At 43.2% G+C, this 13,257-nt stretch overlaps 1 protein-coding gene across 5 annotated transcripts in view; it reads left to right on the top strand.

The window, feature by feature from the left end:
- EXOC2 (exocyst complex component 2) overlaps nt 1-13,257 on the top strand; it is a 125,470-nt gene that overhangs the window by 47,894 nt on the left and 64,319 nt on the right. For all 5 annotated transcript variants that reach the window (XM_010852998.1, XM_010852994.1, XM_010852995.1 and 2 more), the window contains exons 8-11: nt 1,907-2,052; nt 2,181-2,262; nt 3,045-3,147; nt 6,351-6,469. In XM_010852998.1, coding sequence (XP_010851300.1) covers nt 1,907-2,052; nt 2,181-2,262; nt 3,045-3,147; nt 6,351-6,469 — 450 coding nt within the window. The remainder of the gene's footprint in view (nt 1-1,906; nt 2,053-2,180; nt 2,263-3,044; nt 3,148-6,350; nt 6,470-13,257) is intronic.

The following is a 13,257-nucleotide window of genomic DNA, read 5'->3' as shown; positions in this document are numbered from 1 at the left end:
ATGTGCGATGGAACTGCTCCAGGGCGTCCTGCCTCAGCTCCGGGAGCCGGCCTGTCCTTTTCTTCTCAGTTGCCCCACAGAATGAAGACCTCAAGTGTGGCTGGTGAGCTGCTGCTGATTTTTATCTGCTGCCCCAATCTTGGCATCACTGCCTTCATTATTTTCTTACTGTGTATAATCGTCCAGTTATCAGTTACGAGCTCCCAAAGTTATATTGTGAATGCAGTAAAGTTCACAACAGAATAATAATTTATGGGCAAAGTGTTTTATAAATTAAAATCATAATTTCATAACTTAAAATTTGTGTGTAAATTAAAATTTTGTATATATTTCTGTATAATTATAATTTGATAGCTTATAATTTCTGCCTCTGCGATTTCTGTATTAAATATTTATATTATTTAATTTTAAATGGATTTTCTACCTGTACTTGTTTTCATGCTTTTTAGGAGTGTTTAAAATTATGTTAGTATTGTTTTATTGTCTTCAAGATGAAAAAAATCTAATTTTGATGTTTTGTATTCCTTCATTGTAGAGAAAGTGTTTGAGGATTTAACATTCACAGCACACACCTAAGTAATCAGCCTTTAAAAATATTCAATCCTCATTCAGGAATCTGTTCATTTATGAAGCCTCAATTCATGAAGTCTGTTTCTAAATGATAAATGCTTAATAATAAGCATTCCAAGAAAAGTACTTTTAACTTTAATCAGATTTCCAATATTCATTTACTCTTCATTATATGATTTGGTGGCAATAAGGGAATATATATATTTTTCTCATAGTAGAAATTTAGTATTGTACGTTAAATAATGTGGTGAAAATAGCTATACTGACAAAACAAAGTTTTTATATCAGGCCTTTAAAATTTCAACAGAATTTAAACATTATTTAGATAAAACAATTATGTTACAAAGACGACTTTTAACACACTCAGGCCACCCACAGTGTGGACTAGAGAAAGCGGCATGCCAGCCACCCAGCGAGACTGAGGTCATTTTCTTCATCTTTGCTTAAAGTGTAGTCACTAGACCAGATCATGTAGAAACTTTATATGAACAGTGATCAAACAGCCGAAAAGAGTATCCTTTTTCTCCACTTTCCTTGTGACTAATTAAAAATAATTCACAAGTTGAAAAAGCTTAAGTATTTTTATATACAGTAAATTTTGTTTTAGAGAAACTTTCGTTAGTGATTCATATAATTTGAGGCCTTTAAGGTAAAAAAATACATATGTATATATGTAAATATAAAATGTCCAGTTTGTGTATCATTTTAAGAAATGTTAAGCTGATTTAAGAAATGTTCATTAATGATAGTGTGTTAACATTTGATATTTTAAATTGCTTATGTAGTTTTTCTGCCTGCTGCATAGATAATCTTACACAGAATAGGGTTAGGTCTAAAATACTTCTTTTGAATAACTTTTCTGAAAAATTTTTCTCCTTTTTTTTTTAATTACTATGAATATATAGATACTGAATCCAGAGAATTAACTAGTGTACTTGTGTGTGCACACATCATGTATGTGTGTGTATTTTAACCTATTATCTGAATTAATGAAATAACCTAAGGGTCCATAATGCTGTAAAACTTAAAAGAAGCTAAAATAAATGTAGATTCACATCAGAGAATTTATTTGGGCCTGGTAAGTATGGTTATTCTTAATTGGGTACCATTAATTGGTATACACATATGAAAAGACTTAGCAAGCAAGATGGAAATTGTGCTTAAGCAAACTGTAAAAAATTTAAAAAAACTCCAATATAATTGACTTTTAGAAAAGTCTGCTGAGTTATAATATCAAGTATAATAGCAGTCTAACATTTTGTTTCTTTTGTCCAGTTGCACGTTTTATGACTAAAATTAGTTTTTATCTAAATTTCTTTTTCTCCTTTTAAAACAGGAGCAAGTAACACTGCAGATACATTATTTCAAGAAGTCTTAGGTCGAAAGGACAAGGCAGATTCCACTAGAAATGCACTCAATGTGCTCCAGCGATTCAAGTTTCTTTTCAACCTCCCTCTAAATATTGAAAGGAACATCCAGAAGGTACAGTGCCTGTTCATGTGCCTGTGGGCGCAGATGTCTTACATTTTAGAGTTGTGAAGATGTTTTTTATCTTAACCAAATTAATTAAACTTTACTGACAATCTCCAAAATGTTTCTTTATTTTAAAGGGTGATTATGATGTGGTTATTAATGATTATGAAAAGGCCAAGTCACTTTTTGGGAAAACAGAGGTGCAAGTTTTCAAGAAATGTAAGATTTATTACTTTAAGATTTTTTACTTTGCCTTTATAGGAAATTGTGAAATGGATTTTGCAAAGAGTGTTAACATGCATTTTAGCTTTTGTTTATACGGTGCCCCTTTCAAGTGTAAGATGGGTACTTCAGAAGCAGCTTACTTCAGAAGTAGCTTACTTCAGAAGCAGCTTACTTCAGAAGTAGCTTAGTGGAGCTTCTTAGGGACCTGGAGAGAGAACTACAGGGCGGGTGGACATCCTTTGATGCTTGATAATTGTGATGCTACTTAGGTCTTTTTTACTGGAAAGAATTGTTACAGGTATTTTACAGAAATGGAAATCTACATTTTATTCTTCCCTCTTTAGAAAGACTAATAATATATTTATGAATTCTAACCCTACTTTAAGCAAATTTTGAAATTATCTCTATGGTAGAGTTACAGAAAATAAAGCCTAAAATGCCTTATTAACTGGGAGAACTATCACAGGACTTGATTAAATTTGTAAAGAAATCCAAAAGGACCCAGAAAAGTTTATTTTTATTGTGATAAATTTACAGTGTGTGCGTGTGTGTGTGTGTGTGTGTGCGCGCGCAGGCTCTCACACTGCACACCAGTGAGTTTGACAGGTACACACACCCTGTAACCCGAACCCTGCAGGGAATGTTTTCATCGCTGGGAAAGTTCCCCTCCTGCCTCTTCTCAGTCAGCCCCTCCGTCCGCACAGCCAGTCTGCTTTCCATACTTTGATTTTAAACTTTCATTCTGTAAATCATGTAATTATTTCCTTTTTAATTAGATTATGCTGAAGTAGAAACACGGATTGAAGCTTTAAGAGAATTACTTCTGGAGAAGTTGCTTGAGACACCATCAACTTTACATGACCAGAAACGTTATATAAGGTAAACCTTCTGTGAGAGTTTTAACGAATCACATGTATCTGGGTGATGCTGGACACGTCCTGTTGCTCTTACAGAGACTCGGGGAGACTGGGAGAGTGATGAGACGGCAGAAGGGAAGACAGGCAGCAGAAGTGTGGGGACCCATGTAGGACACCAGGTCTTGTGTGTACTCAGAGACTGGGGAGCAGTCACCCTTTAAAGGCAAGAGAATCCTGCCAGTTTGGGTGAAGGGAAAGCGGCCTCATTGCCCTTCTCCTGTCCACAGGATCTAGCCTGGCTGGGGGGCTGCTCCCTGACCGGCTTCGAGGGTGGCGTTGTCCCACGGGGCTCCAGTGCTGCAGGTGGGGCAGGGCTCAACAGCTGAGGGTTCTGAAAGCTTCCAGGCTTGAAAAGGAGGTGGGGATGCTGACTTGGAAAGGACGGCAGTAGCAGCAGAAGCGTGGGCCCCATGGTGTGGTGGGAACCGTGTTGCTCAAGAGGGAGGGAGTTTTAACGTGGGCTGGCGTGGGGAGCTGGGGTGCCGGCTGCCCCCCAACAAGCCACGCGGTCGCTGCGTGGCACCTGGTCACACTTGCTCCACAGGTGGGGGGCCTCTGGCTGTCTGCCTTCACAGCCTGTCTGTGCTTTTCTCTAAGTGTCCCCAGAAGAAAGCACACACAGGAATTTTTCTGGCTTGTAGAATCATAGAAATTTAATGCTGCTAATTAACTGTGTGTTGTTATCCAACTGCCTTTTTTTTTTTTTTTTTTAACATGTAAAGTAATAGAGTTCCAGGAAGGTTAATCTGTCATCTAGGATACAAAGCTGTTTAGCGTCTTGTCTGTGTTCTGCCATGCTGCTTAACTAATAATTACAGTTATTCTGTTACATCTCTTGGTAGGAAAATGATGTTAAACCTTATCGAGTGCAGGATTTCTTTATGTAGTGAATTGCCGTTGTGTGATAACTCATGCAGTTTCCGTGACCGGTTAACCTACTGGATACCATTTAAAAGATAGTAATATTAAAAAAGTTTCTTTTAAATGGCCTATTGCTTTATTCCCTGTCCTTTCAAAAGGAAAAGAACAAGAATGTCACTGAAAATGTCAAGTAATTTATTTACTTTTTAATCTTTATTTTTGACACTTTGAAACTACATGGAGCAATTTATCATCCTTTTTTAAATTAAGGATTTAGTTATTAAAGAATAGGAAAAACATCACAACCAGGCCAAACATCTGTTGGAGTTTGGAATCTATGATGAGCCACCCTGTGAGCACCAGGTTGGGGGGAGCCCTCAACTTTATCGCCAGCAGGGCTGCGCGTCTGAGCCCCACACACTGGGAGCTGTGCACGGCGTGAGCATGGGGCTCTCCCCTGTTGCCGTGCGGTTGTTCAGTGCTGACTCTGGTTCCAGGCGTTCTCACAATTTCTTCTCTCCATACTCTGCTGCTGCTAGCAGCTTGATCGAGAAGCAGAGTACCCTGTAGCAATACTTCTTTCCATATCAGTGTGATTCTTTCCTTGGTCATTGTTAAAAATCATGTCTAAGTATGCCTAACGGCTCTAACTCTTAAATTTTAAAATTTGAGTCTATGCTCACCATAATTAACATTCCTTACCTTTTCCCCACTAAAAAGCCTTTTTAAAAAGTATTCTTTGGTAACGAAGTTTAAAAGGAAGTAGCAATAATCTGTATCGTATTCTAAGCCAAGATTTTTGAAATGTAGTTTACAGTCTTTAATGTACATCCTAAAAGAAAAGTTACTGGATTAAGTCATTTAACCAGGGGAAAGCCTTAACACAAGTTGTACTTTTGAACTGAAACACTGTAGAGTTTCTGAGACAACAAATTTATCTTTCTTTATAAAACTCTTTTGTGTAATACCCATTAACAAGATGGTAGAAAGAGGATTATTCTTAAATTTTGGAGGGACTGGAGGGCCTTACAGTTTGGGGGGTGCTGAGCAGAGGGACGTCTTGATCGCCTAGCTGTGCTGCTCTGTGCGTGCGTCAGAGAGGAAGGCGGGCGCGGGGCGGGGGTGCTGCGTTTACTGCTGGTGTGGCTCCAAGGGTGCTGTGTGAGCCCAGGCGTCTGGAGGAGGTGCTGCAGGAGCCCTGGGGGCACACACAGCTTCTCCTGCCTGAGGCGAAGCTCCAGCAGACAGTCCACAGGCTCAGCACAGTGGGCTCCAGGCCCCTGTGAGTGGGGCCAGGATCGCGCCCCCTCCTGGAAAACCACCGCCTGGTTCGTCCTGGAGCGGGGCAGGGGTTGTTCCCGAATGCCAGGTCTTGTTTATCACTGACTTGCTTCTCCTCTGGTTAGCTGCTGGCTGAGAAGCCTGAGTAAGGAAGTGCTTGCTGCTGGAGGGCCCGGGAGAGACGCCCAGTTGTGTCCCTGCGAGAGGCCACGCTTGTGACTGTGACTAGTGACTGTGTGTTCTTAGACGAAACTTCAGCCCCAAGACAGTAGACAGCTTACGGTTTGTAGTAATTTTAAGACAGCAAGTCCAGCTTTTGGAGTTGATTTAATTTGCTTTAAGTTGTTATATTTACGTATTTCATGAGGGCTAAGTTTTGAATAATACTTGTCAATTTTTCAGCAGAAATCTACTTCAGTTGTCTATCTGGGTTGGAAATTTTCACAGACAAATAAGACTTTAAATATTTTTCACCCTATTTTAAAACCAAGAAAAATGCCACCTCTACTGTATATTTTGAGGAATATCTTCTCACGAATCAGAGTTTAGGCTTACAGGTCAGTGTTTGCTGTCACCAGACCTCTGTGATGTGGTCCAAAGTCTCAGCTGCCCTGTTCGGAGCATAAAGAAAGCAGGGTCACACTGCCATCTGGTGGCCGTGAGTTTCAGACCAGAGAAGAAGGTCGTCTGGCGGAGACTCTGCTGGCGTTTCCTGTGTGGCCGAGAGCTGAGCAGGCGCATTCTGATCAGGACACTGCACGCTGTCTCTGTCATCTTGGTTGTCTTTTTATAAAGTCCTAGCGTTTTAAAATGTACTTTTATTGTTAATTGCATGCAAAGAAGTTTAAATATGTTTCATTTAGAACTGAATATTAAAGAGTAAGTATTGATGAATGGTTTACTAGTTGACGAGAGTTTTAAGTATCCTTAAAAGCCGTGACTTTAGGATACACTAGCTTTCGTTTTGACCTTATGGCTGTGCAGCAGAAGCTGACTCGGTCAGCCATTGCCTTGCCGTTTCAGGTACCTGTCCGACCTCCACGCGCCTGGCGACCCTGCGTGGCAGTGCATCGGGGCCCAGCACCGGTGGATCCTCCAGCTCATGCACGGCTGCCGGGAGGGCTGCGTGCGGGACCTCAAAGGCAAGGCCCTCCCCTGGTCGCTCGACACGCTCTGGGGGCACTTGGCTGAGGAGGGGCTCATGTTCCCCGTGCCTGTGCCTGTGCCACCTTCCCCACCCCAACCCCCACCTTGAGCACCCTCCCTGAGCCAGGGACTGAGAGGCATGGGGTAAGCCTCAGCACGCCTGTCTCGTGCGGTCTGGCTGCCTGGACAGAGCTTTGGGCAGCGGACAGTAACTCCAGCAGAAGTGACGTGGCGTGTAGGGATGGTGCCTGTGTCCGTCAGCAGAAGCGTGCACTCGTCACTCCATCAGCTGCCTGTTGAGCTCTTCTGCACACGAGGCCCTGAGCCAAGTCCAGGGGTGCAGACATGGGCCCTGCCCTCCCCTCTCGGCGACGCTGGGTTTGGGAGGAGAGTGAGGCAGTGTGGGAGCGAGGCTGGCGCAGGAGGGAGGCCGCGGGTGTTTGTGACAGCCTGTCGTGGGTTAGCTGGCTTGGATTTGAGTGTTCTCTAGTTGCGAATCAGTTTTTTTCTATTCTTAATGTTTAGGAAAACCCAAATATCTCTTTCCTGATGCCATATCCAAACTCCTGTTGTGCCATTAATTATTTTAACAAGTTTTAACAAGTGAAAACACAAGCAGCACGCATAGTCTGAGGTCGATGTGGATGTCTGGAGGCCTCAGTTTCTTGTGCTTGGAGTCTGCTCAGTTGGGCAGGCTCTCGCCCCGGGCTGCCTGACACAGTCCCCTGGTGTTTCTGAAGACTGTCGCTCCCGGCCTCCTCCCCTCCCCTCCCACTGTGTTAGACTCTCTCCTGGTGGCGCCCACACGCCAGTGGCTTTAAAGCTTCCAGGTGGTGGTGCAGCAGGCTTGGCAGGCAGTGCGGTGGGTGCGTGCTCAGGGCTGAAGTGCTGTGCTGAGCGGACCCAGGTGGTCTCCAGCCTCTTGGAGCTTGTCCTCTGGTGACAGAGAAGTGGTTTAAAAAGCCATATGGGTGTTTATTTGTCACGTAAGTATAGTTGTGAGAGGTATTCCGAAGTGGGGAGTACAGAGCTCTGCCTCAGCCTGGTTAACCGGAGGCCCCGGAGTCTTCCTGGAGGAGGTGCTGTTGCCACTGAGCCTCCAGGAGGAGTGTGGTTTTCCAGGGAAAGGCCGCTGAAAGGTGGTCACATGGCCCGGAGTACAGACAGGGCTGTGGTCTGTCAGAAGGCTTCCCTGCTCAGGCTTGTAAGAAACAATCTGGCTGCACGTTTAGTTTTGAAAATATTCAAATTTCTGGAAAACGTGTCTAATTTATAAAGACCGCACAGGAAATTTCATGCTCATTACATCCATACCTGAAAGCTCTGATACTCAATATCCCATCACTAGTCTGGGTCCTTCTTGGAGGTAAATGGAGATGCACCCTTACCTGGTGGAGTCCTTCCTTGTCATCTGGATGCTTCGTGCTGCTAAACTCACTCACCCACCACTGCCGAGAGGCAGCATCTCCGGGAAAAAAGACATTCGCTTCTGTGTGACTGGAGACCTGCCTTTTTATTTAGCTAAACTTACTCACCCAGCACTGCTGGAAGTCAGCATCTCTAGGGAAAAGGACACTCGCTTCTGTGTGACTGGAGACCTGCCTTTTTATTTACTCTGACCAAGCCTGTTGTAGAGGTTGTTCCTTGCTGGCGGCATGGTTGAAGGAATGTGCGTTGACTGGAACCTCTTGTTAGTGATGAGGTTTAGGTAAACTTATTTCCATAAGTTGGTCTTTTTGATTGAAAAGTGCAACATAACAGTTTATAGCTCTTTGAACTTACTCCATAAATTTCATGACAATGCAGTATAAGTTTCCTAAATCCATTAGCCAGATGTTTATAGATTATGATCTTAACTGTCTTTTGACGTTCAGAAGAACATCCTGAGCCATACCCACCTGTTGTCAGCAACACAGCTAACACAAACAATATAGACAGTCCTAACAAGTCCATACTCTTTAATTGCAAATCTGGTGTATTCTTTGAGCTCACATCAGAAGGAGTTTATTATTTTGGAGAATTCCAAACCTATTTAGGAGCACTAAGGGTGACCTCATGACCTCTTCTGTGTCTGCCCAGTTTAGACAGTTATCTGCTCACAACCCGTCTCATTGTACCTACAGCTCCTCCCTCACCCTGAATTGCTTTTGAAGCAGGTCACTTCATTTCATTTATAGTTATTTCAATATGTGATTTTCAAAGATAAACATGCTTTGTGAAAACTATATCACTTGAACTTCTTGAAAGCTATTATCATTACTTGAAGTGTTATCAGTACTTTCTTGATATCAAGCATTCAGTTAACTGTCAATTTCAAAAGCAGTTTAATATGTCCAGTAGCTCTTGAAGTACATAGATACTGTGACTTTTTAATCGATGGTCAGTGCAAAGGCAGATGATGGCAGTGCGGAGGCGTCACGCAGATGGAGACAGAACTTGTATTTCTTACGAGAATTAGCCATTGGTGACGTAGCGTCCACCATGGCCGGTTGGCCCCTGGATGCTTTCCTGGTTGTCGTCATCAGCGTGTCTGTCCCTGGGCATGTTAGCTCTGCACTGTGCTCCTGTCTGCTGTGTGCAGGTATGTAGTGATGTAGTGAAGGCATGTGTGTATGGTTCAGTTCAGTTCAGTTGCTCAGTCGTGTCCAACTCTTTGCAACCCCACGAACCGCAGCACGCCAGGCGTCCCTGTCCATCAGCAGCTCCCGGAGTCCACCCAGACCCATGTCCATTGTGTCGGTGATGCCATCCAGCCATCTCATCCTCTGTCGTCCCCTTCTCCTCCTGCCCTCAATCTTTCCCAGCATCAGGGTCTTTTCAAATGAGTCAGCTCTCCGCATCAGGTGGCCAAAGTATTGGAGTTTCAGCTTCAACATCAGTCCCTCCAATGAATACCCAGGACTAATCTCCTTTAGTATGGACTGGTTGGACCTCCTTGCAGTCCAAGGGACTCTCAAGAGTCTTCTCCAACACCACAGTTCAAAAGCATCAGTTCTTCTGCGCTCAGCTTTCTTTATAGTCCAACTCTCACATCCATAGATGACTACTGGAAAAACCATAGCCTTGACTAGACGGACCTTTGTTGGCAAAGTAATATCTCTGGTTTGTAGTATGCTGTCTAGGTTGGTCATAACTTTTCTTCCAGGAAGCAAGCGTCTTTTAATTTCATGGCTGCAATCACCATCCACAGTGATTTTGGAGCCCAGAAAAATAAAGTCAGCCACTGTTGCCACTGTTTCCCCATCTATTTGCCATGAAGTGATGGGACCAGATGCCATGATCTTAGTTTTCTGAATGTTGAGCTTTAAGCCACCTTCTTCACTGTCCTCTTTCACTTTCATCAAGAGGCTCTTTAGTTCTTCACTTTCTGCCATAAGGGTGATGTCATCTGCATATCTGAGGTTATTGTGTTTGTAGGTGGATGTTTATATAAAATATTGGCTTTAGTTATAAGTTTGCTTGGAATAACTTTAGTTTTTGTTGTTGTTGTTAATTCACAACCAGTTGTTCTGATGGACTCCCGGTTTACAGATATCCTAGTTATGTGTAACAGAAATGAGGTCAGTACGGGGCAGGATTCCTAAATATCATTTGGACTTTCTGTTGGCATCCTCTCATAATTACAACCTTGTGGGTCTGGTAGAAACCTGGGAAACTGTCTGGTTCAGACATGACTTGGGTCTACATTTTGCATATGAGGGAACTGCCTCAGAGGAGCCGCATGACTGCTCAGCTTCTCTCAGTCGGGCACACAGTGCCATGGACCTCTGTTCTGTTGCTGAAGCTAATGTTCCATCAGATGGGTTTCTGGACACAATGAGCTAATGGCGTGGTGGTGGCAGTGCCTGCGTCTCTTCCAGCACGTCTCATTTCTTGTGAATCTTCTTCACTTTCATTCAGGTCCTCTCAGGAACCTGTTTTCAAAACAAAGGCTTGTTGGGTTCTGAATCTAAAGAATGGATTGTGAGTTCTGTTGTGACATCTGCACTTGGACTTGAACACCAAAGAAGAGAAATTGGTTCACCCACCCCAGGCAGAAGGGTTACGACCTGAGACAGTGTTTGTGATGTAAAACTACAGTTTTAAAAGATAGAGTGTAAATACTTCAGACAGGAGAAGATGTCTTTGTAAGTAAAGCTGGTTTTTATGCATTAATGTAAGGAACCTAATATAATTTTTTAAAAGTTTTACATGGTGGTTTGTGTTAAAAATGCCAATTGTATTTGTCTTGTGGTCTTCAAGAAAAGCTCATGAGCAGAGATGGTGGCAGATTTTCTGAGCCAGGGAGACCTGGTGTGCTGCAGTCCGTCGGGTCGCAGAGAGTCAAACATGACCGGGCTGAGCCAAGTCCTCCGTAAAAGCTGTGTTTTTCTAGGACAGGTTGTTTGCACATGAAGCTTTGTCCGCAGAGGTAGGTCCCAGGGTGCTATTCTTGTGGACGCTGCAGCAGCACCTTCTCTGGATGCCAGTTTTATGGTCATAGCACAGACCAGCCTGGTGAGTGGTGCCTGATGGTACACACCAGGACTCAGACAGGCGGTGACCGCGGCCCCTCAGCACGGCCAGCCGGGCACCCAGGAGCGCGTTGCTGCTCCTCGTGGCCTGCCTCTGTAGCCCACATGCTATCTTTTGGCTTTTCTAAGGGGAGACAAAGATGGGGAAAGAGCAAGAATAAAGATCGGCATTAAAGAATTCATCTTTAAAGCGTAAATGCCTGTGGACGAATCTGTTTTCTTCCAGCCTGAGGTAGTTAACTGTTCGGCTTCTCTTCCAAAACTTTTACCACCTTATAAGAAGTGTCATTTGTCTCTTAAAATTCCTATGAAATAGGGCCAAAATGAGACTAAATCTTCAGGTTTCCTGTCAGGAAAAGCCTTTGGTTTAACCCCCTACCGACATTCTCAAACAGGATTTTTAAAGGTAGCCTTCAAAGGCATTTTTTCCATTGTTCTGAAAACAAGTTTAAGTCTTAAAATACATGCTGACTCTTATCTAGTAACTCCAGGGAGCATCAGTCTGCTGCGGCCTTAGGACTTCCCAGCGACTTGGTGGGGCAGAGGCGGAGCAGTGCTTCCAGAGCAGGTAGAAGCAGGAGCTTCTTGCGCACAGTCACACGGCAGGAGGAAAGACTCTTCTGGGTGGCTCGGGTTCTCTTTGGAAATGTAGACTGATACGTCACACGGGAAAGGTTTGATCTGAACCATCACAGTATGGATCTGTTATAAAGGGAAAATATTAAGCATAGGCAGGCAAGCAAGCAATTGCTCAGTTGTGTCTGACTCTTTGCGATCCCATGGACTGTAGTCTACCAGGCTTCTCTGTCCATGGGATTTTCCAGTCAAGAGTACTGGAGTGGGTTGCCATTTCCTTCTCGGGATTAAGCATAGAGGCTGTGCTAACTATCTTCTCTTTTAAATATTTCAGACATTGACCAGATTATTAAGCTAATTATTTGCTGAAATAAAAATATTTGTTTATCCAATTGTCTTAAAATATAAAAAGGCTGTATTTTTCAACTGAAGCTCACCAAAATACATGCATAAATTATATTTCAAATTTAGGTGCAGTTTTGTGAATGGATGCAGTATAACTAAACTTTTTTTTCTTGATATTTAAAAAATACAGCTGGGACCTTTATGTAGACAATCAGTGGGGTTACTAAATTTAATTCTAGTGTTTCCATAACGTAGGTTCAGGTGGCTCCTGGGCAGCTGGTTAGGTGTAGCCTCCACTAGGAGACTTGGTACAGATTCCTCAAGTCTTCTGCAAAACTACAAAAACAGCTCTGTGCTTAAAAAGACAGTAAACATCTTAAAAAGACAGTAAACATCTTGTTATACGTATATTAGATACGTTAATAAAATAAGTTTTATTTTCAGTTCAGTTCAGTCGCTCAGTCATGTCCAACTCTTCGCAACCCCATGAATCGCAGCACGCCAGGCCTCCCTGTCCGTCACCAACTCCCAGAGTTCACTCAGACTCACATCCATCGAGTCAGTGATGCCATCCAGCCATCTTATCCTCTGTCGTCCCCTTCTCCTCCTGCCCCCAATCCCTTCCAGCATCAGAGTCTTTTCTAATGAGTCAACTCTTTGCATGAGGTGGCCAAAGTACTGGAGTTTCAGCTTCAGCATCATTCCCTCCAAAGAAATCCCAGGGTTGATCTCCTTCAGAATGGACTGGTTGGATCTCCTTGCAGTCCAAGGGACTCTCAAGGGTCTTCTCCAACACCACAGTTCAAAAGCATCAATTCTTCGGTGCTCAGCCTTCTTCACAGTCCACCTCTCACATCCATACATGACCACAGGAAAAACCATAGCCTTGACTAGACAGACCTTTGTTGGCAAAGTAATGTCTTTGCTTTTGAATATGCTATCCAGGTTGGTCATAACTTTCCTTCCAAGGAGTAAGCGTCTTTCAATTTCATGGCTGCAGTCACCATCTGTAGTGATTTTGGAGCCAAAAAAAAAATAAAGTCTGACACTGTTTCTACTGTTTCCCCATCTATTTCCCATGAAGTGATGGGACCGGATGCCATGATCTTCATTTTCTGAATGTTGAGCTTTAAGCCAACTTTTTCACTCTCCACTTTCACTTTCATCAAGAGGCTTTTTAGTTCCCCTTCACTTTCTGCCATAAGGGTGGTGTCATCTGCATATCTGAGGTTATTGATATTTCTCCCGGCAATTTTGATTTCAGCTTGTGTTTCTTCTGGTCCAGCATTTCTCATGATGTACTCTGCATATAAGTTAAATAAGCAGGGTGATAATATACAGCCTTGACG

Source organism: Bison bison, unplaced genomic scaffold (genome assembly GCF_000754665.1).
Source record: "Bison bison bison isolate TAMUID 2011002044 unplaced genomic scaffold, Bison_UMD1.0 scf7180017864321, whole genome shotgun sequence".
In the NCBI taxonomy this organism is placed as follows: Eukaryota; Metazoa; Chordata; class Mammalia; order Artiodactyla; family Bovidae; genus Bison; species Bison bison.
The sequence above is the reverse complement of the archived record's forward strand: the minus strand, read 5'-3'. Positions and strand labels throughout refer to the sequence as shown.